Source organism: Leptidea sinapis, chromosome 37 (genome assembly GCF_905404315.1).
Source record: "Leptidea sinapis chromosome 37, ilLepSina1.1, whole genome shotgun sequence".
Taxonomy (NCBI): domain Eukaryota; kingdom Metazoa; phylum Arthropoda; class Insecta; order Lepidoptera; family Pieridae; genus Leptidea; species Leptidea sinapis.
Window position 1 is genome coordinate 4,998,758 of NC_066301.1, and position 27,203 is coordinate 5,025,960.

The following is a 27,203-nucleotide window of genomic DNA, read 5'->3' on the forward strand; positions in this document are numbered from 1 at the left end:
ATACCTATATAGGTATAATATACTAGATTGGATTCTAAGTAATAACTTAGAATCCAATCTAGTACTCGGTTGTTGATATTATAAGAAGAACTGAAATTGAACTGCCGCAAGCTTGCTTCTAGTAAAATATCAAAAAAATATATTTGCGCGTCTCCCTTAATATCACCACCGTGACCCATAAGATGAATTCCATTCAAGCTGAACGACAGGTGTTAATTCACAGCGAACTGCAATTAAAACACCTCCTACGTATAATTCCTTCGTAGCTGAGTAATTTCTGTCTCGTCTCCATACTGTATAGCGATCATCAAATAATTCGCTATCGCTAATACTCTCTAACAACCAAGTTTCCGTAATAAGTACGACATCATAATTACTTAAAAGAAGGTTCCGTTTAAAAGAACTTGTTTTGGTTCGAAGCCCCCCATAAGACTTAACATCATATGTCTCAAGGTGATGAGCGCAATCGTAGTGCCGCTCAGAATTTTCGGGTTCTTTAAGAACCCTGAGCGGCATTGCATTGTAAGGGGCAAGGCGTATCAAGTATCCGTTGACCAATATTTATAGGGCAAGACCTCATGACTATTCAAATATTTGGTTAGCATTGAGAGAAGAATGATCGCACAGTGATGTATAGACAAATACATTTGTAGATTAGGGAAATCTAATCTGAAGTCTGTCTTGAGGCGGTTCCTACCTTTCTCTAAAAAAAAAGACAAAGTGATGGCAACATGCGTAATGCTCGTGAACAGGCGCTCATGGATGCCTGGTAGATCGTGTCATTTGTGTGATCTTTTCGTTATGCCAACCAACGGTAAATGGTTCCTTATAAGAAGAGCCTTCACACATAAACGCCATTTGAAGTCGATCAAATGACTCTTTTGGTTTGAGGCTACATTTGAATTCATCATCATCATCCACATCATCGCATGAAAATGTTCCAGACGCAGATCCATTTATAAATATACGTAATATAATAATATAATATAATAGACGCAATAATTTAGTTTAGCTTCCAAAAAATATTTGAGATATGAACGATGGTATTTTTACTCGTAAATAATTATAATTAGCCAGGTCTTCATACATAAATTTTTTTTTCGCATAACTTTCTGAGTGGCCTGGTACTTAATTTTGTAGCTTTAACAGCTTTACGTCTGTATTGAATATAGCTTCTAAGTCTTCTGAGAAAATACATAGACAGTTTTAAGCTATCGGCAACCTTGTTCTGTGAGCCTTGTATAACGCCTTAGAGGACATCATATTTACTTTAGAAATTTTGTTTTTACTCCAGAGCGATAGATGAGAATAAGGAGTCGCTGGCTATGTTCCTGATCCGGTCGGGATGCGACATCGAGTCCCCGCGACGCGAGGGTCCCACGGGAGACGGGGGGGATCGACACACTCCGCTACACTTGTGCTGCACCTGGGGGCTGTGTGACGTAATACAGGTGAACACGCAGCGCACCATAACATTGCTCTATGTTAATCTTATAACAGCATAAGCCTCACAGCAATAAACAAAAATTTCATTTGACTGCTATTGCCCGCTGAGTTTGTTGCGCCCATTCTTCTCAGTTCTGAGGTATTAGTGTTAGGGATCTGCCTGTATTTGACTTCAATGAATAATTTATTGAACTGTACAATTATTTATTTTATAAAAGTTACAAAAATGCTTGATAATTTACGTAGTACTAGGTATTTAATCTGTGTTTGCGCTTTGATTTCTTGAAGAGAGTGAGCTCGCTCCCCGCCTGCAGTGTGGTTTTATTGTAGTTTCTTGAATCGTACTCGTAGTAGTCGTACTGTTCTCGTACTTACCTCATTGTGTAGATGGCGTGCACAGAATGGGTGGTAGTTTATGACTTCCAATAAGTGATGTCACATTCTATTTTGAATAAAAATATTTGAATTTGATGAAAAAACTTAGATAATGGGCAAATGTCTCAACCTGATGGAAAGTGTCAGCCAGATGAATTCACAAAGTAGCAGTGTGAGGCAAGAAGTTCCTTGCCTTTTTAATTTCTTTCAATAACGAACAAAAAGCAAGTTCTCACCTGACAGAAAGTGAATATAAGTGGGACATGGACATCCGCAATACCAGAGGTCAAAGGATGCGTTTCCATCATGGCATGGAGTGTTAAGTTGAAGGTCCCAAAGTAGGTCTCCACCCAGTAGTTTCTTTCAGAAGCTGTCAAGACATTTCTGGATAATCCCGCGTTTTAGGACTATGAGCGTTGTCATAATCCAGGTTTTATAAGAGTCACACAACCAATCAATGCTCTTGCATGAAACTATGTCATATATATGGATTTTCCAGACGCTTCTGGAACACGGCGCTAACATCAACTCGAAAGACGCAGAGGGCAAAACCCCTCTTCACATTGCCATCGAGAACCAACACGCCGCGATCATATCGCTGCTGCTCTCGCAGCCAGGAGTCGACCTGTCGGCGCGGGACAACCGCGGCATCACGCCCTTCGCGGCCGCGCTCACGGCCAGGAACAACAAAGCTGCTCAGGCCATCTTGGAGAAGAATCCTTCTGCTGCTGAACAGGTTATTTTACTCTAGTTACTTTACAAGACAAGCACAAATCATCAAGACAAATTCCTGTGGAATATACGTTAATTACGATGAATACCTATCAACTTATGTCTGCCGATTCGAATATCTAACGTATCCCAGTTCGTGTCCACCTACCAGACATAGCTACGCGTGAACCCGTACTTAACCAACCGTCCCGTATCACAACGCTGGATCTATTTACTATTCCACAACCTACTTAATTATACCTTCGTCGTTAATTACTCATACACCTCAAAATTTATAGATACCCCCACGAAAAGAAAACTTGTATCGCGTTTCAACAAAAGTTGTAAATCTCGGTGTATCTAAGTTGTCCTTTAAGAGGTTTTGCTGGTAACTAGTACATCATCCAAATAAATTGTACATTAAAAGTGTTAACGCCTAGCATAAGTTTCTGGATCGTACGCTAAAACCTCCTTGTGACATTTGATGTGTTACGTCATCGCCGCTTGCGCCGACATTTCAAATTCATTCCCTTCCTTTTATTCGAGCGTCGAGCATTAACAACCTCAATAAGTCACCTCCATTGTGATTTGCAATTTGTATCTTATCAAAGTAATTAAATGTATTAGTCATTTTATCATTAAATCACGCCAATATAAGACGCCCTCGCCTCAACAGAAAGGAAAATTGTTGTTTAAATGATGTATAGTAAAATGCTTTGGCAGGTGGATAAGAAAGGGCGTAACTTCCTGCACGTGGCGATCCAGAACTCCGACGTAGAGAGTGTGATGTTCCTGCTGACGGTGAACGTGGACGTGAACTCGCGCGTTCAGGACGCGAGCCTGGCGCCGCCGCTGCACCTGGCGGCCGCGGCCGGCAACGAGTCGCTGCTGCGGAGCCTGCTGCTGGCGGGCGCGCGCCCCAACGACCGGGACGCGCACAAGTGAGTAGCTGGAGGGACCGGCCGGCAACGAGTCGCTGCTGCGGAGCCTGCTGCTGGCGGGCGCGCGCCCCAACGACCGGGACGCGCACAAGTGAGTAGCTGGAGGGACCGGCCGGCAACGAGTCGCTGCTGCGGAGCCTGCTGCTGGCGGGCGCGCGCCCCAACGACCGGGACGCGCACAAGTGAGTAACTGGAGGGACCGGCCGGCAACGAGTCGCTGCTGCGGAGCCTGCTGCTGGCGGGCGCGCGCCCCAACGACCGGGACGCGCACAAGTGAGTAGCTGGAGGGACCGGCCGGCAACGAGTCGCTGCTGCGGAGCCTGCTGCTGGCGGGCGCGCGCCCCAACGACCGGGACGCGCACAAGTGAGTAACTGGAGGGACCGGCCGGCAACGAGTCGCTGCTGCGGAGCCTGCTGCTGGCGGGCGCGCGCCCCAACGACCGGGACGCGCACAAGTGAGTAGCTGGAGGGACCGGCCGGCAACGAGTCGCTGCTGCGGAGCCTGCTGCTGGCGGGCGCGCGCCCCAACGACCGGGACGCGCACAAGTGAGTAGCTGGAGGGACCGGCCGGCAACGAGTCGCTGCTGCGGAGCCTGCTGCTGGCGGGCGCGCGCCCCAACGACCGGGACGCGCACAAGTGAGTAGCTGGAGGGACCGGCCGGCAACGAGTCGCTGCTGCGGAGCCTGCTGCTGGCGGGCGCGCGCCCCAACGACCGGGACGCGCACAAGTGAGTAGCTGGAGTAGACCAGCCAAACTGTTGACTGAATGGCTGAATCTTATCCAATCTCACGTTGTAGGCTCATCACGTCTTAATACTAAGGGTAAGAAAGGTCGAAGGATGACAAAATCGCCATTACCAATGGATACCAATGATGGTGTGTTTTTTTGGAACAAATGGTGGTCAATTTAAGGGTGCTGTATCTCTATCTGCCAACGGCCTTGAGTATCTGGGCGGAGCAAGATGTTTTTCCCGCACCTACCGGGCCCCCGCTATTATTCGCTGGCCGCGCTACAATCTGCTACTGGGCCATCGTTGCGTCCGCGTCGTGCGTGCGGGCTGCTGTTGTCGAATTATCGATATATGATTTATTATAAGCCGGAAATCATCTATAGTTTCTATAGGGCTATCGATATAACATTGAATATTTAAGTTCATTTATACTATAGTATTGCTGTGTATCGAAAATATCGATACTATCGATAGTTTATCGATATTATTTGGCTTCAATTATCAATTATAATATCCTATTGATAAAGGACTACTGAACTGAAACACTTTTGCGTGTTATGAGTGTTATTTTTATTAGGTAGGTACATTTTATTTCTATGGTACAACTCGGGCGAATCAACATGATAGGTACCTGGCTCAAATGTTTGGGCAATGTACAGTGTGCAAAAAAGTTTTTGTTTCCATTTTACTTTCTCGTACGAAAACGAATAATATTTATTTTTTTTAACGTCTAATGTATGTATATTATTCAATAACATAGGTGCATTAGGTAACATTGGCTTTAAGTAGTAACTTGTAGTTGTTATTCGATTTATATGGAAATAAAACAAAAATATAAAAAAAAAATTGTGTTATTGTTTGAGATTTATTTATTTTCCATAGTTAAATGTTATATTTTACTATGTTTTATTTGTACTCTATCGCTATCATGGTCATCAATATCTATTTCAGAAAAAAAGTCCAAATGTAACAAATACAACAAAAATATTGAAGAGTACAATTACACGCGTTGGAATCCTTTAAAAAATATTTTATTTTGACAATAACTTATCAAATACCTAATAACAATAACCTTAGAGCGTGCAACGGTAACTGCGATATTATCGCTTAGTGTGTTACAAGTTATAACAGTTAATATAAACTGTTACACTGAAAAAACACTAACCTTGTTAATATTAAATGCTGTAAAGGAATAAATTCAATTATAATTTTTTAAGTTAAATGTGATCTGTTATCCAAACATATTCTTATAATACACTCGATACAGTGAGTGTTCGATTTGAAAATACTAATTATTTTGTTAAAGTGACACTACACACAATACTTTACAGTTGATAACCTCAATCATTTCAATTTCCTACAATAGTAGAGTAGTAGTAGTATAAAACAGTAGATTTATAAGAGCAAAATCTCAACTCAATTTCCTAATATGCAAATATTGGGGTTGAGCAGGTTATCAACTGTAAAGTAGATCCTCTAGATAAAGCTACAACCTGAGAGTTGAACAAAGCATACAAGATTTTATGACGATACGTTACTCGAACGGTTGGCTTTGTTGGGAGAGCACTGGCACGGAACGCCAGAGGTCGTGGGTTCTAGTCCCTCATCGTTCATAAAATTTTGTTTTCAAATTTTATTTGTGTATTCATGCTAGAAGTGACTCACTTTAAAAACACAAGTTAATTAAATATAAATAGCACGTTCTAATTTAGAAAATTTTGTAAATCATGTTAGTTTTTAATTATAATAATTGAATTAAGTCGAAATTCAAAATTCTGTCTCGACAATAACCTATATTTGTATCCGAATTCCATTAACCAATGCTCTTTACGCGGCTACCCGTTTGAAAGCAAAACAGATGCAGTATAAGTTTGTATGGATTCGCAATGGGCGCGTTTTTACGAGAAAATATGAAATATGCCAAGCCTTGCTTATTAAGAACAACGAAACCTTAAATCTCTTATCTTAATTTAGTATATTAAATTGTAAACTTAGTATATAATTGTAGCTTAATAATTTATTGTTTTTCTCTATAGTTTTTTATAAGATGCTTAACATTTATTACCAAAATGCTCAAGGGTTGAGAACTAAGACGACAAACTTTCTAAAGAACTTATTAACTTCTAATTATAAGGTCATCGCTCTTACCGAAACTTGGTTGAGATCCAGTATTTCAAACAATGAATTATTTGACAACAGATATACCGTCTATCGTAGGGCTCGTTCGAGTTCTACCAATACTAAATCAGATGATGGAGGAGTTATGTTAGCAGTCTCAAAGGACATTTCTTCTTTCAGAGTTGAGTCACATTACATGTTAATATTAATCAAGCAATAAAAAAACTTTCTATATGTGTGGTATATCTACCTCCACCTGTAAAAATTGGGGCGTTGACACATTTTTTGGACAAAATTGACTTAGCTTTCAACTTAAGCGATGACGTCATTATTGTTGGTGATTTCAACCTAGGGTTTATTATTTATTTATTTATTATTATTAACTGGAGCCACAAGCTAACGAAGTTTTTATGACTCCCTCTAACTATAACAATACTCGTGGCTTTGCCTTAGTTGATTTTATGTCTATGAATAACCTAAAGCAATTTAATTGTATTAGTAATAGCGATGACCAGCCCCTCCTGACGTGTGAAGTTGGACATATACAAATCATCCTAGCTTATTGTTAAATACTAAAAGTTCTGGAATATCATTTTTGCGAACGATAGATAGACTATCGATGGCTATTCTTCCATGATAACGTAAATAGTCTGGTATCTGAGTTCTATAAAATAATTAACAATACTTATCATTAACAAAGTTGTTCCTAAAACAACCAACACGAGATCTAAATATCCGGTATGGTTTAGCTCTTCCTTAATAAAATTGTTTGCTGAAAAAGAAAAATTACGTAAGAGGTTCCGAATATATAAGAATCCTAGAGATAAATTAGAGTATCACATGATTAGAAAGCGTTGTCATAAACTTTATGATGATTGCTATACATAATACAAGCGAATTATTGAAGTTTGCTTCAATAATTCGCTTGTATTATGTATAATTCGTTTGATGTTTGCATTCCAAATAATCCAAAATGTTTTTGGAGTTTTGTTAAAAATAAATAAGGCGGCCATTCAACACTTCCCTCTTGTATGAAAATGGATAATGTTACAGCTCAAACAGCTGCGGATATTGCCAATCTATTTTCATATCAATTTTCTTCTATATACACTTGTGGTCAGCGTCGCGTTCGCAGTTCTAGTCTAGTCGATATCGGTAATGTTCATTCTCTGATGTCCCTGAGCTTCAGTGAAGCTGAAATATCTCAGAAAATAAAAGGACTCGACATTAATAAAGAAGCTGGACCAGACTCGATTCCTCCTCTCTTTGTTAAACGATTTAGGTTTGCAATATCATTACCCCTAACTATTATCTTCAATATCACTTAAAGAAGGTGTATTTCGTGAAGAATGGAAAAAGTCTCGTGTTTATTTATTTATTCAAAGATACAATGTAACATTACAGATTAAATCTAAAGCGTTACAAAGATATTATACTAAAGAAAAAACGAACAATGAAAATTATAAACTAGTTATCTTATTTTATAGAGCTTACAGGCATCAAACTCTCAAATCTTTTCTTACATTCTTTGACCAAACATTCCATCGAGCTGGCAAATAGATCACACTGTGGTGCTACCTCAAGTACAGAGTTAAAAAGACAGATGGCTCGTATTACTGGCGTGTGCTTATGCGCTTGAGTGCGTGCAGGTGGCTGCGCTAATAGTGCGTGTCGCCGCGCGCGTACGTACGAGGTCGGTACAAAGAAACGCAACAAACGTTGTAATAAGTATATGCAGTCCACTCTGCCCCGAATTATTTTGAGAACAAACTTGGTAAGAGCTACGTACCTTCGTAACTGCAGTGAATCAAAGCTCAGATGTCCTTGTAAAAAGAGTGTTGGGTACATAAATGGATAGTATCCATATTGCCTCTTATACAAATGTCTAAGGAATTGTTTTTGGACTTGTTCGATCATTAAAGTATATTTGCTCTCATATGGGTTCCAAACAACTGAGTTGCACTCAAGAATACTACGGACTACCGCCAAATAAAGGATACGAAGTGCTTGGTTCGTCAAATGAGATGCATTACGTAGAACAAATCCAAGCCGTCGGTAAGCAGCCTCAACAATAGTCTCCACATGTGCATCCCAAGATCTCGTACTTCCTGTACTCGCATCACCGGCACATCACCAATTAAATAATTGAACTCTTGCTCGACGGAGGAGCGTGAGAATGACATGAATTCACATTTCGACAGGTTAAAAAACAGCTTATTATCAACACTCCACTTGTAAACCCGATCTAAGTCGTTTTGTAGAGATAAGGAGTCCTCTGAGCTCTTTGCTGCCTTGACCAACTTTAGATCATCAGCAAACAGTAAAACCTCAGAATCCTGTATGACTGTGTTGTACCTGTATATAAAAAGGGAGATGTTACCGACGTAAAAAATTACCGTCCTCCATACTGTTATCTCCAAAAATATTGACAGTTTGATCTCCGATGAGCAACATGGTTTCAGAAAGGGCCGTTCAATTCAAACGAACCTCATCTCTTTTGTCACCGAAGTATGTCAACAATTGGACAATGGGCGCCAGATTGATACGATATATACAGACTTTAGTAATGCCTTCGATAAAGTCAGTCACCCTTTATTGATTCAGAAGCTAAGTAATTATGGAATTGGAGGAAACTTACTGAAATGTTTCGAGTCATATCTTCATAATAGACTTCAGTCAGTAGTTGTAGGAGGCACTGAATCTACTTCATATATTGCGCGATCTGGTGTTCCCCAGGGATCCCACCTAGGACCGTTGCTCATTTTGATATTTGTGAATGACGTTAGGAATCATATCAAATATTGTAAAGCATCTCTCTTCGCCGATGATTTATAAAGTTATCAACTCTGCCTCTGAGGCTGCTTTAGTTCAAAGTGATCTCAATGGTATAAAAGATTGGTGCCTATTAAATGGTATGATCCTAAATGCAACCAAATATTTTCATATTAAGTACACTAGAAAAATAAAACCGCTTGTTACAGTGTATGAGCTCGATGGCGCACCATTAAAAGAAGTGCAGGAAATTCGTGACTTGGGGGTAACTATTGATAGCAAACTAACGTTTATTGCACAAGTTATTAAAGTAGTTATCTGCACGAATGTTAGGATTTCTAAAACGAATCTCGAATTGTTTCGGCTCCAAAACGTAAACAATTCTATATAACGCTCTAGTGCAACGCTCTAGTCATATCGAATATGGTAGCATTATATGGAATCCCCTATATACGATCCAATCGCAACGCATCGAGAGTATACAAAGAGCATTCACACGACACCTTGCATACATTAGTACTGGATTCTCTCATAGACACCCGTACCATCAGTGCCTCAGGAAATTTAATATGATTTCATTGCTCGATCGGAAATCTCTTGCCGGAGTAATATTTTTGTACAAACTCTTAAACGGTCAAATGCAATGTAGTAACCTCTTACAGAATATTATCCTTGCTGTCCCATATTTATTCCCAAGATCATCAAAATCAAGAGAATCTTCCAAGTTCCTTCTGTAAAAACCAACCTGGGAGTTCAGGCGCCTCTCGCTCGAATTCTTCGCGAGTACAATAAGTTAAACGATACCAATTCAGAACTTGATATATTCGGTGGGGCAGCCCCCCAGTCAGGTTTAAAGAAAGTGTTGTTAAACACTTTCTCACTTGTACTCAAACTGCATTTGTCAAATAAGTAGTTTTTCTTTTTTTTCGTCTTCGTTTTATTTTAATAAGTTAGTTATAATTTGTACTTTAATTTTTTTTTTATTATTATAGCTTAGATAGTATTAGTTCTATTTTTCAGAAGTAATTAGGGAGTATTTTTTGTAATTTTTATGTTCACCATAATTGTCGTATACTTTAGAACTACTAATTGTAACATTAGATTTAGAAAATTGTATTGTATATGATGTGGTGTGCGGGCCATGCAGGTCTCTCTCGGGTAATCGTCAACCAGAACCTTGAACCTTGTCCACCAAAAAAAACCCCACTTGTTGAATCACCGCTCTTCGAAAACACTTCCCTTAAAGCCTCACCCAGTATGGAATACTGTGTCTCGAAATCTCGAGCAATTGCCAATTCCATGGCCATCTTGAGGGCAATGCCAAATTGGCTTCGAAGAAGCTGGGCGTTATTAATAGAGCACGGCAATACTTCAAGCCGGCCCACATACTAGCGCTGTACAAAGTGCAGGTCCGGCCACACATGGAGTATTGCTGCCATTCATGGTCTGGCGCACCCCAGTATCAGCTCGATCCATTTAACCCCGTGCAACGCAGAGCGGCTTGAATTGTCGGGGACCCAGTGCTCTGTGAACGGCTGGATCACTTGGCGTTGCGTAGAAACGTCACTTTATTGTGTGTCTTCTACCGCATTTATCACGGGGAGTGTTCCGAAGAGCTGTTTAACCTGATTCTTGCCGCCGAATTCCACCTTCGCACTACACGCCACAAGTTAGGATATCATCCCCACCATCTGATGGATGTTTAGCGGTCCTCCACAGTGCGGTTTTCAAGGAGCTTTCTTCCACGTACAGCAAAACCGTGGAATGAACTTCCTTGTGCGGTGTTTCCGGGACGATACGACATGGATACCTTAAAAAAAAGCGCGTACACCTTCCTTAAAGGCCGGCAACGCTCTTGTTATTCATATGGTGTAGCAAGAGAATGTGGTCGGCGGTGATCACTTAACACCAGGTGACCCGTATGCTTCATGCTACGTTCGCCATTTCTCACTTTATCTCAATCGATCTCAATCTCCTTCTCCCTCTTCTTGGAAAAAACGTCCCATATTTTCGTGATTTTGTTGATGACTTTATTGGCACATATAGACACTGGATTTAATAAATGATCCCAAATTCGTTCTCTGCACCCTTGAGAACCTCGGAGTCGATATCCATATTGTTGAAATGATAAATTTGAGCGGCGTCCATATTGGATTTAAAAAATGATCCCAAATTCTTTCTCTGCACCCTCGACAACCTCGGATAAGATATCTATATTGTTGAAATTATAATTTTGCGCAGCGGCCATCTTGGATTTTAAAAATGATCCCAAATTCGTTCTCTGTACCCTCGAGAACCTCGGATTCGATATCCATATTGTTGAAATCATAATTTTGCGCGGCGGCCATATTAGATTTCGAAAATGATCCCCAATTCGTTCTCCGCACCCTCGAGAACCTCGGATGCGATATCCATAATGTTGAAATCATAAATTTGCGCGGCAGCCATGTTGGATTTATAAAAAAACCTGCACGATACCACCAAACCTGCCGGCTTGTAGTGAATATGTGCCACTTACTGGCGGCCGCGCGCTTAACCTGCACGATACACTGCTAGTAGGGAAGCCAGAGAGTAAGAAATACTATTCCTCAATCGGTGTCAATCGTTCTCTCCCTTAATCAAAAACCTCCTCCTCTTCTTGAACAAAAACGTCTCAAATTTCCGTGACGATTCCGTTTCCGCTTTCCGCTGCTGCTTATAATAAATCATAATATATCGATAACCGAAGTATTGGTAGTTCGACAACAGCAGCCCGCACGCACGACGCAAAATTAAATTTTATTATTTACTCAATAAGTGCCTTATTCTAAAATAAAACAAGTGTCACTAAAGTGGGATGCGCGAATTAGTGCACTATAAAATTACAGCAAGTAGCGTGACCTCTCTGTCCGACCTACACCGCCGCCCGACGCCCGTCCATGCGAATTTATATATAAAACAATGAATAGTTATTTTTAACCTAATAAGTGAAAAATATCTAGCCAAAACTTTATGCGAAAGAAAAAGACTGAAATTCAATGCTGTTTAGAAGAAGTTACAAAAATTCAAACAAAAAGGTTTCACTTTGAGATTGTTTTTCATCTATTTATAACATTGTAAGAATAATTTCAAACGTTCAAACTAAAATATAAAGTTCTATAAATAATATGTATTTTTTTTTTGTTTTTTTTTATATTCATTCAATAAAGAACAGTTACACGGAGAAAACCACTTACTGACATATAAACAAGCCTTAAGATAACAAAATATCTTGATAGTTCCACCGTTTTACAGTCTTAGATTCCAAAATGATTGCAGACCATCCGATACCAATCGATTGTTTAAATTTTTTTGCTATGGAGATGTTGAAATGATAGGTGCTTCTGCGCCATTGCTATTTTGAGTGTATATAATTATTATTTACACGTTATTAACGTTAATTCTTTACATGAAGTGGCCATACTCATGTGTATACAGATGTGCTTTGATTTGGTTTGTAGTGTAGATTTGTAGTGGCGCCAAACATGGACGACAACCCTATACTTAAGAGATGGGATGAACAGTAGAATTGTTGCACAATGTTGATGAGCAGTCATCCTCGTCTGTGTGTGTGTCTCTCGCTCTCTCTCCACATTCACACATGGTGACTCAGGCCGGTGAAGGTTGGGCGCCATGCACACTCACCCTAATGAAGCCCGGTTCGTGTGTTCAGACGCACGGCGCTGCACGTGGCGGCGAGCAGCGGCGGGCCGACGCAGGCGGCGCTGGTGTCGGCGCTGCTGAGTGGCGGCGCGGACGCCAACGCGACGGACGCGGGCGGCGACAACGCGCTGCACGTGTGTGCGCGCGAGGGACACGCGCCCGGCGCGCGCGCTCTGCTGCACGACTGTGACATCGACGCCACCGCCACCAACGTCAAGGGTCAGCTATTTATATTTTAACTATTTATTAATACGGCTTTACTCACGTTTTTGTCGGTGTGGGTACAGACTAGTTTCATCAGGGTGAGTGTGGTGGGTTCGCGATAACGTCCCACCTCTTGCTGCGGACTTAGGCTCGTACTGCGCGGCCGGACAGGGCGGGGGACGCGGGGGTCGCCGATGATGACGAACTCGGTACCGCTGACACTGTGTCACCTTTATTGTCCACGGATGCCCAGCAAAAACGTGAGTAAAGCCGTATTAATAAATAATTTAATAATGACTTACGAGAGTTTCAATAACTTAATTTCTTATAAATGATTTTCAGACCAAATTGTATTTTCCACGAAAACCACAACATCCATACGTCGGTCCATCCGTCAACTATCTCACAAACCTCTGTAGTCGGACAAATGAAATTTTGACATAATATAACAAATCACAAGAAGGCGATTTTCATAGATTTCACCTAAATAAAAAAAAACTTTTTTCAGCAGTATAGAACAATAAAAATTATAATTTAATTTGTAATACTGCCCATCATTAGAGACAGTTTGGTTTCTGGTAACACGTAAATTATATTTATCGTTTTTACAATCTTTTTAAAGGCCTCACTCTCACCCCTCGTCTTGTCTCGTTCCGCGTGCGACACTAGCGCATCTCACCTCCAACCATCCATACATCTATGTATATACTTACATACCTACCGTGGCTATTTCTTTCCAATAAAAAGAAAGAATCATCGAATGCGGTTTTAGCGATATTGAGTTATTCGTCCATTCGTCGCATACGTACTTAACAATAATGAACGGCAAACAATCGGGATGTATGTATAGACATGGTGGCTATTTAAGTTAAATGTGATATATTTTTGTCTTTGCAGGACGAAATCCATTACACGAACTGTGCTGGTGCAAAAAGGACAACGCGGCGACCATTTGTGAGATCTTCTTAGAATATATTCCTGACTATCCGATCAACAAGACTGACTTACAGGTAAGTTGAATGATAGCGGCGTTCATTTACATTCACTTAAAACGCGTTAATGGTTTAAGCAGTTCAGTATACAAACATATGATATTTTAAATGTCCACAGGGCAACAGTCCCCTCTTGCTCGCGTACATGAACGGGCAAGCTGCAATGTGTCGCGTGCTCGTGCGGGCAGGTGCGTGCTTAGCCCTCGAGAACAAAGACGGAGTATCTATATTTAATTATCAGGTAAATTTTTCTTCAGTGGTTTATAATAGTCAAACTAGTTGTGACACTCTTCTGGATGACCTGGATTGGCAGTCTTCCACGTGGTTCGTTCTTCAAATCAAAGTTTCCATCACAAAAGCGTTTAAACGAAAAATCGCACGGTGTGTTCATTAGCAGTCCCCTCTAGAAACGCAACATTGATATTGCGAGCTGTTTCTGCCGCGTTAGTTTCGGCACTCTTATTCAAAAATCACTTGAATTTTCGAAGTATCCATCTTTCTTGTCTAAGCTGAATAAAAAAAACAACTGAAAGCCCATAATATTGTACATTAGGGGCCGTTCATAAAATACGTTCGCATACAAGGGGGGAGGGGGTCTGGCTGAGTGTGACAAGATGTGATAAAGGGGAACGGGGAGTATACGGCAACGTGACGTTCGCCGTTTATAATTTTTTGAGATAAGCTTGTGGCGCGACTCTAGCGGCCTTGCGATCCGTCACAACTGGTTTCTGTGTTTTTCCAATACGTCTTGAGAGAGTAACGTTTCCACGTACCCTGCGCACTCGATTCAGTAACAAATGAAAATACTGCTGCTCATGTATTTATAATTATTTTATTCCTTCTGTCGCCATTTAGCAGTGAACTAATACAGACGCTTTTTTCATCTTCTCAATTGGGGGGGGGGGGGGGAGTCTTCGTTTTTCTGAATATTTCTAGGGGGGGTCACACAAACTTTGACACAGCGTGACAATAGGGAGGGGGTAAAAAAACTGATTTTAGTGTGACGTATTTTATGAACGGCCCCTTAAACAAAAAAAGAACAACATAGGTACATAACATGTGAAAAAAGTTTCACACAAAAATCTCAAATCATGAAAGTTCTATGTCAATTCGATGTACCTAATGCAATATAAGGGCAATTTCATACTTTAACTGCTATTATATCTCAAGAATTTTTCGCGGTAGAAGTTGTTATTTTGTGAAGATCATTGTACTTATATGATATTCTTCTATATCATTAGGTGGCCACGCGACAGTTGCTGCATCGACTGTTGGACGCGCTGCCGGCCGAGGCGCCGTGGGGCGAGAGCGACATGTGCCAGGAGTGCGGCACCAAGTTTACTCTCACCATGAGGAAACACCACTGGTATAGTACCCACTGATGTTTTGAACATCCAATGCTGGATGTAGGCCTGTTGCACTGCTTTCCACATTTGTTGAGACCTATGTGTCTTAACAATTAGTTATTTTTGATGATTGAAAGTGATATCCCTCACTTGTAGGATTAATTAAAATTAAAATTAATTTGTAACCAAAATTTATGAACTCTGCGGGACTCGAACCCGCGACCTTTCGGGTTCCGTTCGAGCGCTCTTCCAACTAAGCCAACCGTTAGAGTGACGTTTGTTTGTTTTGTGTTATTTTTAAGTGATATCCCTCACTTATTGTTTAGATTTGAAAGAGCGACATCTCAAGTCCATTTTCTAATATGCAATTATTGGAAGTGAGCTGGTAATCAACTGTAAAGCAGATCCTGTAGATGGAGCCACAACTTGAGAGTTGTACAAGACATACTAAGATTTACGAACCATATTTCACTCGAACGGTTGGCTCAGTTGGAAGAGTGCTCGGACGGAACTCGAGAGGTCGCAGGTTCGAGTCTCTTTCTGTGTCATGCCTACGTCCATTTTATTAATTTATATTATTTTTATCTTCTATAGCTCCAAATGAAAAATGTGATTAATATTCCCCACTCAAGACTCCGACGCCGTGTGTTGCATGAACTTTTTATAAAGCGTTCTTCTGGGGTGTTTCGTATACATTCTTTTTCGTCCAAATTCAATACTCACTTTGATGATTTTATCATTGTAAGGACCTGTGTTATCGTTGAGACCATAACATAACATGTATTATTATAACTTTTGGGGATATAGCACCTACATCCGCAGATCTATAATCCCCTCTGTATGAGCTGCGACGCAAGCCCTAATATTACCACACACTTTGAGATAGTAAAATTTGGGCAAACGTTTAGTGAAGCTAATTGATGCTCTTTCAGAGTTTTACTGTATTTTTTTAATGTCCTTAACACTTATAAGGCACAATCCTCAAAGAGTGCATATAGAGTCCTCTGCATGAAATGCACATTTCCCGTGAAAGTCTCATACTCCAGTATTATGACTTTAAGGTCTTTTTGTATATTTAACAATGCAAAATTGGCTAAGAAGACCTTAAACCTTGTAATGTCCTTGAGAAGAGGAAACTTATGAGGCTTCCTAACTGACTCCTGCTCAAGTTTATTGTGTAACCTTCCCCGCCTCCAACTGTAGCCGACTAAAAAGAAACATACATTGCTGACATAACATCTAATTATTACCTTACCTTGCAAATAAAGATGATTAAATTTGAACATAGACTATGGGGAAACTGAAATGCACTTCCATTTCGGTTTCCCTTGGACACAGCCAAGAGAGCACAGTGGTGGTAAGTGGTTACCTCGCGGAAAAAGTGAAAAGAGGAAAACGAAAAACATGGAGAGGTTATTTGTTAAAGGGAAAACTGACGTAGAATAGAAAAAATTTAAAAATGTTACTAACTATGGTACGCACACTCCTGGGATACATATTTGTTTATCCAATTTAAAAAGCGATTTTATAAAAGTATTTTTGCGGCCTCGCTAATTAATTATTTCTCATTATTTAACTCCATACCGTATCATAACGATTTGAATATGTCTGTGAACATTCCAGTCGACACTGCGGACGTATGCTGTGTAACAAGTGCTCGAGCCAGGACATCCCGATCCTCAAGTTCGGGCTGAACAAGCCCCAGCGGGTTTGCGAGACCTGTTTCAACGTGTTGCAGGTTGGCGCCAGTTAGCTGTATAGGACACTTTTCTCTTCGCTGTTATTATGTCGTTACAACCATTTTGTTTTTTATACCTATGCGAAGTAAAAATCTAACCCACAATATTATATTTACACGTTACTTTGTAACCAGTAACATTAGCAATATGTAATTAATTGGTATTGATAGGTACTATTATTGCCATTGTATAAAAACTGTAAGAGAATTAATTATAAATAAGAGTTTCGACACTGTCCGTTCATTACCTGTTGTGGTATGTCAATGTGTCGAGAGGGAAGTAACGGCTCATTTTAAGATTTCAAATAATTAATTTTGAAAATTTACCGAATAGTCGAGGACAGAAAGGTTAAGAAGTGAACTGTAATTGTGAAGTGATATAGATTCCGTTACCTCTCTGTTGCATACATTGATATATAATCAGTCAGCTTGGGGAGGGGTTAATAGGGGAATGGGTTCGTAATTATCTTGGCCCGGATCTGCTCTTGTTGATCGTTCTTAGAAGAGGTATTGATTTGTTCCATTGGGACTGTGTGGAATGTTTAAAATTCTGTCCGGTGACATAAAACGTCAGTGCTATATGTATGAGTTGCGTGCTACTTTTTCATAATAAGAACGTGTTGGTAGTGCAGAAGTTCTGTATCAATTTATCTAATATTTATATTCAAATACTAATTAAGACCTTTCATTTCTTATTTCTGGGAATTCAAATTTAATCTACACCAGGGTAGCATCTGTATATGACAACTGATTTTTTTCAACAGTGTTACATCTGTGTGCCCGGTAGCGAATGTTTGACCCTTATTCGTATTTACAATAATAGTTTGTCTGATCTTTGTGTAGTGATAGGGAATGCTCCCTTAGAAACTCACCTTCACCTTCTCTAAGTATTCACATCTCTTCAATTCCCAGTTCCCTATCCACAGAAGGTGGAATGACGTTTCATCTCGCTATTGCAAACATTTCTTATATAGTTTTGAAAATCGAGATCAATATAATGTATTGAATACCTACCGAGATAATATAAATTAAATTCATGTTGATAGGTGATACTAATTTTTTATGTACAAGAAACTCGAACGGGTCTTCAATTGTGTAAATATGTAATAAGAATAATTGGTGCACTCCCATATAGATTATTTTGCCCCAAACTAGGCATAGCCTGTACTATGGGTGCGAGACATCAATATTATGTTTATGATAACACCCATGACGGAAACAAACATTCATGTTCATCATACTAATGTTTTACCAACCGGGAATCGAACCCGGTACTCTTAGCTTAGTGGTCACCGTTGTAAACGAATCAAAGAATGTGAATTAAATCAAGTCCTCGGATTCTGAATGAAATATAAATTTGATATACATTTTTGAAGCTACTATATAATTTATATAGCTATAGATGGTAGGATAGTAATAAGTTTTTATAAGATCATTATTTTAAATATTGACTTATTGGCTATATGGGTAGTAAATATGAAGGTCGTATTGCTTCTAGGCTCCTTTGATAATCCAAAGAAATGTTGGTGAAATATTTTTTCGATATCAGAATAGGCGTCTGTTATTATTTAGTCTTGGAATAATATTAATAAAAATATGGTAGATGGTATAAGTCTACTAAACAGATGAAAATGTCGGTGTTGACATGCTGTATCTTAATTGGAATACCATATAGTATATCATGTCTAAATAAAAGTAATGCTTATACCTATTTATATCAAATTGTACAGCCTGCAGAATAAAACACTGATGTGGTGCAAGCTAGACTTGCACATGAATTGTACCGTAATAGCAGACAATATTGTAACATAATAATATACTTTTTAATAGTTGTTCAAAAGCAATGTTGCCCTTTTAATTTGAACGGCAGCCATATTGGAATTCACCATCTTGGAATGCTTAATGTAGCTATAGTGCGACTCACTGTTAAAGTTCTGCTGTCTGTCAACTAATAAGCTATTGTCAAACAGGCGAACCGAAAGCGTGGCGAAGCGTTTTCATTTTGTTATGTTGACACGAGTGAGGTCTCGCAACGCTTCTGTTTGTTGTGTCTGCTTTGTTGTTTGACGTCTCCGTTCGGTTCGCATTTATATTTGACAATACACTTTCTGGTTTATGAGGTACGGCCACTGATCTGTATAAATACCAATGGACAGGATGATCCATGTCTTTGACAGCAATTTTTTTGTGCCTATTTGAAGCGCCATTCGCGAGCGTCCAGAGAACTAATTTTGACGTATAATACAAATGGCTGCGAGAGAAACGTACTCTCGGTCGTTTTCCGTGTTATTTATACTTCAGGAATCAACGTAATAAAGTACACAATTTATTTTGTAAATAGTTTTCCTATTGATGTTTCTTTAGCCGCGGTTGTCATCACTAGTTTTAGTTCCGCAGACTCTCGCTACATGGCCAACAGCGCCAAAATGGCGAATATCAAACAAGCACAAAAGCACTTTGTCAGCCGCCAGTCCAGTGGTATATAGTAGAGGTCAGTTGGTACGGCCCATACAGATGTTGGAGGGTGGTGTTTTATAAATAGCTGTTGGTTACCATTCTGCAGTGGTTGGTTACCAAATGCAACTCTAAAAATGTATTCCCGTTTTGCTCATAGCTAAACTTTAAATATAATAATCATATTTTGAATGATAATTAATGATAATAGAAAGATACCATTTATCATATTTTTAGATGGCTGTATTTTGTTTTGTATAGAATATTATTTATGTTTTTGTTTGTATGTATTTTATAGCGCGTCTGTGAACTAAATATTATATACCTTTTGCTTTAAACATAATTTGTAAGATTTTGATGATTCCTTAACAATTACTATTATAATTTATAAGTTAATACAGAATTTAAATTTACTTTATTATATATTTTGAAACTGTATACTTAAAAAATATTTAAAATTTCTAGTGTGAGAATTCACATTCCAGTGTTTAAAAATTTATTATTTGATCTTGATAATATTAAGGTTTTGTTTTATATACATATAAAAATTTAACAGATACTGGAGAAATAGTCTATCCTAGTAATGCTTAAAACAATTTGTATTAAAAATGAGTTTCTATTTTGTTCTCAATTGAATAATAATAAAACAATAATGTAACTAAATTATAATTGATTTATTTACAAAACATCCATGATCATACAGATTAAATAAATAGTAACAGACTAAACCACACTGGCTACTTAACTTTTGGGGAACAGATTAGAACAGGGTTTGGTGGACTTTGGATCTACTTTAGCCTTTTGAACAGGTCCTTGTTAACACATTTGTCAAGAACTTCGCAATAGTCAATGAGCTCCTCCTCGCATGTCTCCAGGGTGTTAGATCGGGAGTTGACGCGGTCATTGCATTCCTGGTACTTGGACCATGCTGCTTGAGCATCAGGTTTCTGCGAGCAGGTTTCCTGTTCAAATATAAAACAAATAAATATCAAACACACTTAAATTTATTTAGGTAAAAATTTCAAATATAAAATACAACAAACTAAGACATTTAATGTCATGGAACTGCAGAAACCAAAAAAACACATCTTACACACTAACCGGCAGTCTTAGGTGGCTCATGATATTCAGAAAAAAAAATAGTTCCAGCATACCATTGAGTAAGTAAATATCAATGGAGATAAGAGCCCTATGCCATGCCATCAGGCAATAAAGGGGGTGTGACGATATTACACCACTGCTTAAGAGACTTAAGTTAGCAAATTCTAATATAACAATCATCAATCAGAACAATGTTAACACTAACTGCTGACCAGACTGCCTGTGGACTCAGGTTGTTTCAATGTGCTTAGCCAGATGAACCAGGGGTGTGCATACCATGTAGGCAAATAGGCACTGCCTACCTCATTAAGTACCTTAATAAATGTAGCACTGTTATTCTATTACCAAAGGTCTACTCAACATCCACTCATTATGTTTTGTGCCTACCTTCCTAAAAAACCGATGCACGCCCCTGAGATGAACCATAATCATGACTTTCAATCATCACTTCACACTATATGATATGTGTGTCAATAATAATTAAGCTCATGTTATTCCAACATGAAAAGATTGTTTCAGCAACATCCGGACAATTTTTTTATGATTAAGATTCAGTATCTTGACACGAATTGTTATTGAAAATTAGTTACTCCATATTAAAAATTACCATGATTCCGGCCGTTTCCAGCTTACAAACCCCATTTTTTGAGCGTTTAGGTCTTTTTAATTTTTATGGAAAAGGAGGACAAACGAGCGTACAGGTCACCAGAGGAATAACAGGAGTATTACCGGCCTTTAAGGAAGGTGTACGCGCTTTTTTTGAAGGTACCCAATACTCATGTCGTATCGTCCCGGAAACACCACATAAGGATTCCACAGCTTTATAGTACGTGGAAGAAAGGTGGTGGGGATGATATCCTAACGAGGCGTGTCATGCGAAAGTGGAATTCAGTAAAGGCAGGAATCAGGTAAAACAGCTCTTCGGAACACTCCCCATGATAAATGCGGTAGAAGACACACAATGAACCGATGTCTCTACGCAACGCCAAGTATTCCAGCCGTTCACATAGCACTAGGTCCCCGACAATTCGAGCTGCTCTGCGTTGCACGCGGTCAAATGGATCGAGCTGATACTGGGGTGCGCCAGACCAGAGATGACGGCAATACTCCATATGTGGCCGGACCTGCGCTTTTTACACCACTAGAATGTGGGCCGGCTTGAAGGCCGTGCTCTATTAAAGACGCTCAGTTTCTTCGAAGCCAATTTGGCTTTACCCACCAGATGGCCGCGGAATTAGTAATCGTTCGAGATTCCGAGACCCAGTAATCCGATACTGCTAGGCGAGGCTGTAAGGTAGTGTTGTCGAAGAGCGGTGATACGACAAATGGGGTTTTTAGTGGTAAACACGCAAACTTGAGTCTTCTGGGGGTTAAATTGGACAAGGTTCAATATACCCCATTCCGCGACCTTCTCAAGAAAGGACTTGATAGGAGACACAAGTTTCTCCCGGCACTGGTCGACGGTTTCCCTAGAGACCTGCATGACCCGTATATACGGCATCGCTCGTGCTGTCGTCTGCATAGGAATGTATGCTGGAGGAGTCCAACATATCATTGATAAGCAGAAGAAACAGTATGGAAGATAGCTCACAGCCTTGGGCACTCCACGTTCACGGGCTTGGGATTCGAGCAATAACCGTCGATAACAACCTGTATGCTTCGCCCAGCGAGGAAGGTGGCGGTCCACTTGTATAAACTCTCGGGAAGCCCAAATGGTGGATGTTTTGGGAGAAGCTCTTTGTGCCATACACGATCAAAGGCCTTCGCTATATCCAGGCTAACTGCCAGACCTTGCCCCTTGCTTTCGATAGCTGCCGCTCATCTATGTGTTAGGTATACCTATATACTGTCGGTCGTTGATCAACTGGTACCCTCTAGGTAGACCAAGAGCTAGCGGTTAATATGGAGAGCAGGGAGGTAATAGCTTTATAGAGTCCTGTAGTTTGCCGGATCCGAATTGTCTCCTTTTTTTTGGATCAGATGGAGAAGGGCTGACTTCCATGAGTCTCGTCAGGGACTACGTCTTTTGCATATGAGTGCCGGAATAAACCCGTTCGCACCGGCGTTAACTCAGGGGCACATGTTCTTAGCGCGATTGGAGAAATTGCATTCGCCGACACCCGCTCGACTTCCTGCTGTCCGACGAAAACAGAGCTCTCCTTAACAGTTTTGTGTCTGACCTTGACTTCAGGCATAGAGCTCTGACACCGCGGGATGGCCGGCGGTGTTTTTCTGCCGTCATCAAGACTCTAGTTGGAGGCAAAAAGAGCGCACAGGAGACCAGATTTGTCAATAAAAAAACTGGAAGCTTGTTTATATTTCCTCTTTAGAACTTTGCAGTTCGGATCCTTTGAGCCCAGCGCCATAACCCAAGTTCGATACGCCTATTTTTTGCAGTCAGCTGCTGCTTTAACTGACGCATCGAACCAGGGTTGTGATCTGCCACCGATCGGTACTACAGAGCTTGGTATAAAAATAGTAACTGCAGTATCACATCGGCTAATGCGACGGCGCAGGCACTAGGATCATTAGAAGGTAAACAAACCTTGCCGCAAGGGAAGGATGCAAAAAGGAACGCATCATCCTATCCCAATCTGCTGATTTGTAGTGCTAGGCGGGTCGCTGCTGGTCTGCGATGTGGGCGTTGGATAAGCACTACACTCCTGACCAGGCAATGGTCGGACGTTCCGAGAGATTGCATTGATCGCTCACTGGATCACATTGATTTTTTAGCGCTATAATTTATATTCCCAGTTTTGTCCATGTTATTCAGTCTTAGTTTTTATTTTTATTTGTTGTAAACATTACACCTATGTACCTAATTAGGCAAAGTAATTAACAAATTCTTTCTTGTGTTTGTGATGTGTGTTGACTTGTAAGGTAGCTTAGGCTTTGTCACATTGTTCATTACTCTTACATCCAACAGTAAAAACCGGTACCAATATGTTAGTATGAGTGGGTTGTAGTGTGTGTATACTAATTTATTAATGTATTGTCAGTAAGACTAAAAATGAATCTTATTAATGGGCAGCTAAAGTAGCTATTTGTTCAAAGGAAGTTGAAGTGAGTGCAAGCAAGTGAAGTTGAAAGCTGGTATATATTGTAAGGGGGACTTGTGATACTTCTGTACTAGCACTTTGTATTCTGTAGTATTATCACTTATCATCAACATGGGAAGAACTTCTGGAAAATTGCGGCAATTGAATAAAGGCTCATATGGCACACCTCTCAATATATTAATAGTTATAAGGAACTTCATGTGTATCAATTGAGGAAGGCCTTTTTTGACAGCTTTTGTAAATTATATAATGTATGAAACTGTAGATGTAGTGTATGAAGCTCTAGAAATCACAATAATAACATCTTAACACACTAGTTTTTGAATATACAAAAAATGCAATAGGATATATTGTACCCATTAATGTTATATTTTTGATTGTTTTTAAGTAGGTTAGTGTGTTTAATAGTCTATATTAATAGTCTATAGTCAGTCTGTCTAACTAGTTTGAAAATTTTACTAGTCACTAAAAAAATATTTTGTTGTAATTATAATTCTAAAAAGTAATTCTAACACCAATTGAGGATCACATTTATAAAATTGTAACATAGTACGTAAATCTAAATAACAAAATTAACTATGTTGAAGGTACAATTGTATGTGTATGCTGAATAATATCAAAGTTTAAATCTCATAAACATTATATGAAACACAAATATTATGGGTTTATACTATATATCTATAGGTTATAACATAAGAAAACAAAAAAAATATAAGTGGTGTAAAAAATAGGAAAAAAGGTAAACTCACTATATTCTTGTCTTGACTATAGATTTAATTCAATTAAGGACACTTAAACAGGTGGAATATCCTTCTTAATGATTCAAACAAACAAACATTGAATACAGCTGTGCTGAAAGTTGCTCATAAATTCCGGATTAGCAGAAGAGCTAGATGAGCTGTGAAGTTGAAAGCTGGTATATATTATAAGGAGGTCTCACCTTCACTGGGGAAGTTAATTCTGAGGTGCTCACTCCACCACACATTGGATGTGATACCCACACAGTGAATTGCAATTAATTCTCTTGCAAGGACTATGGAAATACATCGACTGAGAGTCAACAGTTATGACAAGAAAAATGATGTAGATAGACTAAACAAATCACTTTGAAGGATATTGAATGTATAAAACCATAAGATAGTATTCAAAACATCTACAAAAAGTTCTCCAGATATTATAAATATGTATAATAAAGTTCATCAATTTTTTTTGAGGAATTGTGAGAATTTTTATATTTTCTTTCAATTCTATATAATTCAGGGATATATTATTCAGTAAAGTAAATTAATATTACAATGTTGTTGTTGGACTCGTGCAACACTGAATAATATATATAAATTAACTTTCTAATCTTAGATCATTTATATGTCTAGATAGACTATGACAGCTGTAAAGACATGGAAAAATAATAGACTTTAGAACTAACTTCAATTTGAGCTATTCACACTCAATAACACAAAGTGTCATACAAATAGCGAGTGTAAGACTTAGCTTGTCACACACACTAAACTAATATTCCTGGACTGTTTTTATCGGTTGTCTAACAGCAAGAGACCCTATCTAGACATATAAATTATCTGAGTTTCTAATCTTTAATATAGCTACATTATAATATACAAATTTGCTACTACTTTCACAAATCCAATATAGTTACTATAATACAATTAGATTTTATTTTCGAAAGTTTAACTAATACCACAAATTCTTACAACTTATATACCAATTGCAATATTGGAATAACAACAAATATATAATAATCTAATGAAGAAAAAAATATTTTTAACCTTAACAGTAGGCTCCATGAATCGAAGTAGAGTAATAGTTTCCATCTATATAAGACAAATATATTAGAAAAAGAGAGCAAAATGTATAGTTATTGCAGTTCTTAATAAGGCTTTGCTATGTTCTATCTTTACCTGAATGTACCTGCTAGAAAAACGACACAATGTTTAGGTTATCAAAAGATAAATGAAAGGCGCTTTGGAATTTCAAAACAAATTTAAAATAAAAAATACTACCTACCCTAAGTTCTGTCTGAGGATCAACCAATTCCTCTTCTTCCACTTGTTCTTCTTCAGCCTTCACGACTGGTATCACTTTGTCAGCCATGTCGTCTATGGTTATCTATATCACATGAAATTAAAGATTTCAATTATATTCCAAAGAAATAAGAGAATGATTTCATTATATGTACAAAAAATGATATAAAATTTATAAAATATACCTTAATCGATGACGCAACAAGACAAATTCGAAAATCGAAATTTCAATAAATTTAGAACTATCAACTGCAGTTGTGCTATTGACAGTTGACAATTGACAACAAACTACAAATTAAAACTGACAGTTCACAGCTCGGAGTTCACACGTGTCATATTCTCCCAGTAGATTTAGAGAGGGCGCGCACGAGAAACTTTTGTTACCGCAACTATTTTGTCTCTTACATCAAGTCTACGGGTTAGTACCTAATTAGTATGAAGGTGCGCGCATGTAGCGACGCGACTTCCGGGAGACTTTTTTGTCCGCGGGTTCGGAGACAAGCCCGCGATGCAACTGTCGCCTTCTCTATTAAATTCAATGTAAGTGCGCGCACTGCGACAAAAAGTTGCCGGTCGGCCAGTTGCCACTCAACCGTTGTCGCGGCGATATCGTGTAATATAGCTAACTGATGAATTCACGCACGCTTCAATATGCCGGTTTTAGAAGAAGATATAGATAATAATAGACTGATTGGAAGGAAGACCATTGTTGTACAATAAAAACTTAAAAGTATACGAAATCTAAAGCTTGGGAAGAGGTTTTCCTGCAGCTATTCCAGGTTTGGGGTCAGCTATTAGCTACAGAAGAATCGGATGCTGGTAAGTGTTAAAAAAAATATTTCGTTTAGACTGTTGGCCACCTAGGTCACGTGGTCAAAAATTTGTATTTTAAAGCCCTGGGTTACATTAAATCAAAGCTATTTTATATAGTTGATAACTACATAATTACACTAAAAATATTATAAATATTTATTGCTTTTTAAATTAAGTTAAACCTTATAGGCTGATGGACTGAGATATCTCTGCAGCTGACTGCACAAAATTCACAAAAACATTCGTAAATATTAAATAGGAGATTACAGCATTATGCTTAAACCATAAAGTTGATTCAATGTAATGAACAACACGAGGCCCATTTGTTGGTAGGTCAGTGTTGAGTAGGATCTTTTATTTAACATAGTCACTATATTTTATTATATTGCCAAGAAACAGAGGTTCTGTTTCTTGGAGAAGTAAAATATGATGCAGAGTAGTTACGTAAGTTTGGCACTGAAATCCTTATATCAGTGCGATTTGTACAAACTGCTTGCAGTGGATTCATAAGCAATAAAATTCTCCACTTGTTGGCGAGTATTCCAAATCTGCATTCGACCATACCTCCTGCTCGAGTATGCCTTTAGTTATATATCTTCTTTATTACAGTCAGCGCCTTTTGTGAAAACGGTCGTAATATATTTCTTGACAATCCAAATGCTTCATCTGCCCCTAAACAAAA

The 27,203-nt window shown here is 39.0% G+C and overlaps 2 protein-coding genes across 2 annotated transcripts in view; one reads left to right on the plus strand and one right to left on the minus strand.

The window, feature by feature from the left end:
• LOC126975791 (rabankyrin-5) overlaps positions 1 to 17,830 on the plus strand; it is a 105,594-nt gene extending 87,764 nt beyond the window's left edge. The window contains exons 14-21 of the mRNA XM_050823831.1: positions 1,295 to 1,451; positions 2,321 to 2,557; positions 3,256 to 3,473; positions 12,786 to 12,994; positions 13,877 to 13,989; positions 14,090 to 14,212; positions 15,213 to 15,337; positions 16,941 to 17,830. Of these exons, the coding sequence (XP_050679788.1) occupies positions 1,295 to 1,451; positions 2,321 to 2,557; positions 3,256 to 3,473; positions 12,786 to 12,994; positions 13,877 to 13,989; positions 14,090 to 14,212; positions 15,213 to 15,337; positions 16,941 to 17,070 (1,312 nt within the window). The 3' untranslated portion in view covers positions 17,071 to 17,830. The remainder of the gene's footprint in view (positions 1 to 1,294; positions 1,452 to 2,320; positions 2,558 to 3,255; positions 3,474 to 12,785; positions 12,995 to 13,876; positions 13,990 to 14,089; positions 14,213 to 15,212; positions 15,338 to 16,940) is intronic.
• A 2,334-nt stretch (positions 17,831 to 20,164) lies between these two features.
• On the minus strand, positions 20,165 to 26,057 carry LOC126975789 (cytochrome b-c1 complex subunit 6, mitochondrial-like). Its single transcript, XM_050823829.1, has 3 exons — positions 25,894 to 26,057; positions 25,692 to 25,793; positions 20,165 to 20,471 (listed from the first exon to the last, which is right to left on the minus strand). The coding sequence occupies exons 2-3, from the start codon at positions 25,776 to 25,778 to the stop codon at positions 20,298 to 20,300; spliced, it is 261 nt and encodes an 86-aa protein (XP_050679786.1). The 5' UTR covers positions 25,779 to 25,793; positions 25,894 to 26,057; the 3' UTR covers positions 20,165 to 20,297.
• Positions 26,058 to 27,203: the final 1,146 nt, after the last annotated feature.

Coding starts and splice junctions, on each gene's coding strand:
- LOC126975789 (XM_050823829.1), bottom strand. CDS start 25,778: ATGGCTGACAAAGTGATACCAGTCGTGAAGGCTGAAGAAGAACAAGTG. Junction 20,472..25,691: donor ATCCTCAGACAGAACTTAGG/GTAGGTAGTATT, acceptor ATATTTGAACAG/GAAACCTGCTCGCAGAAACC.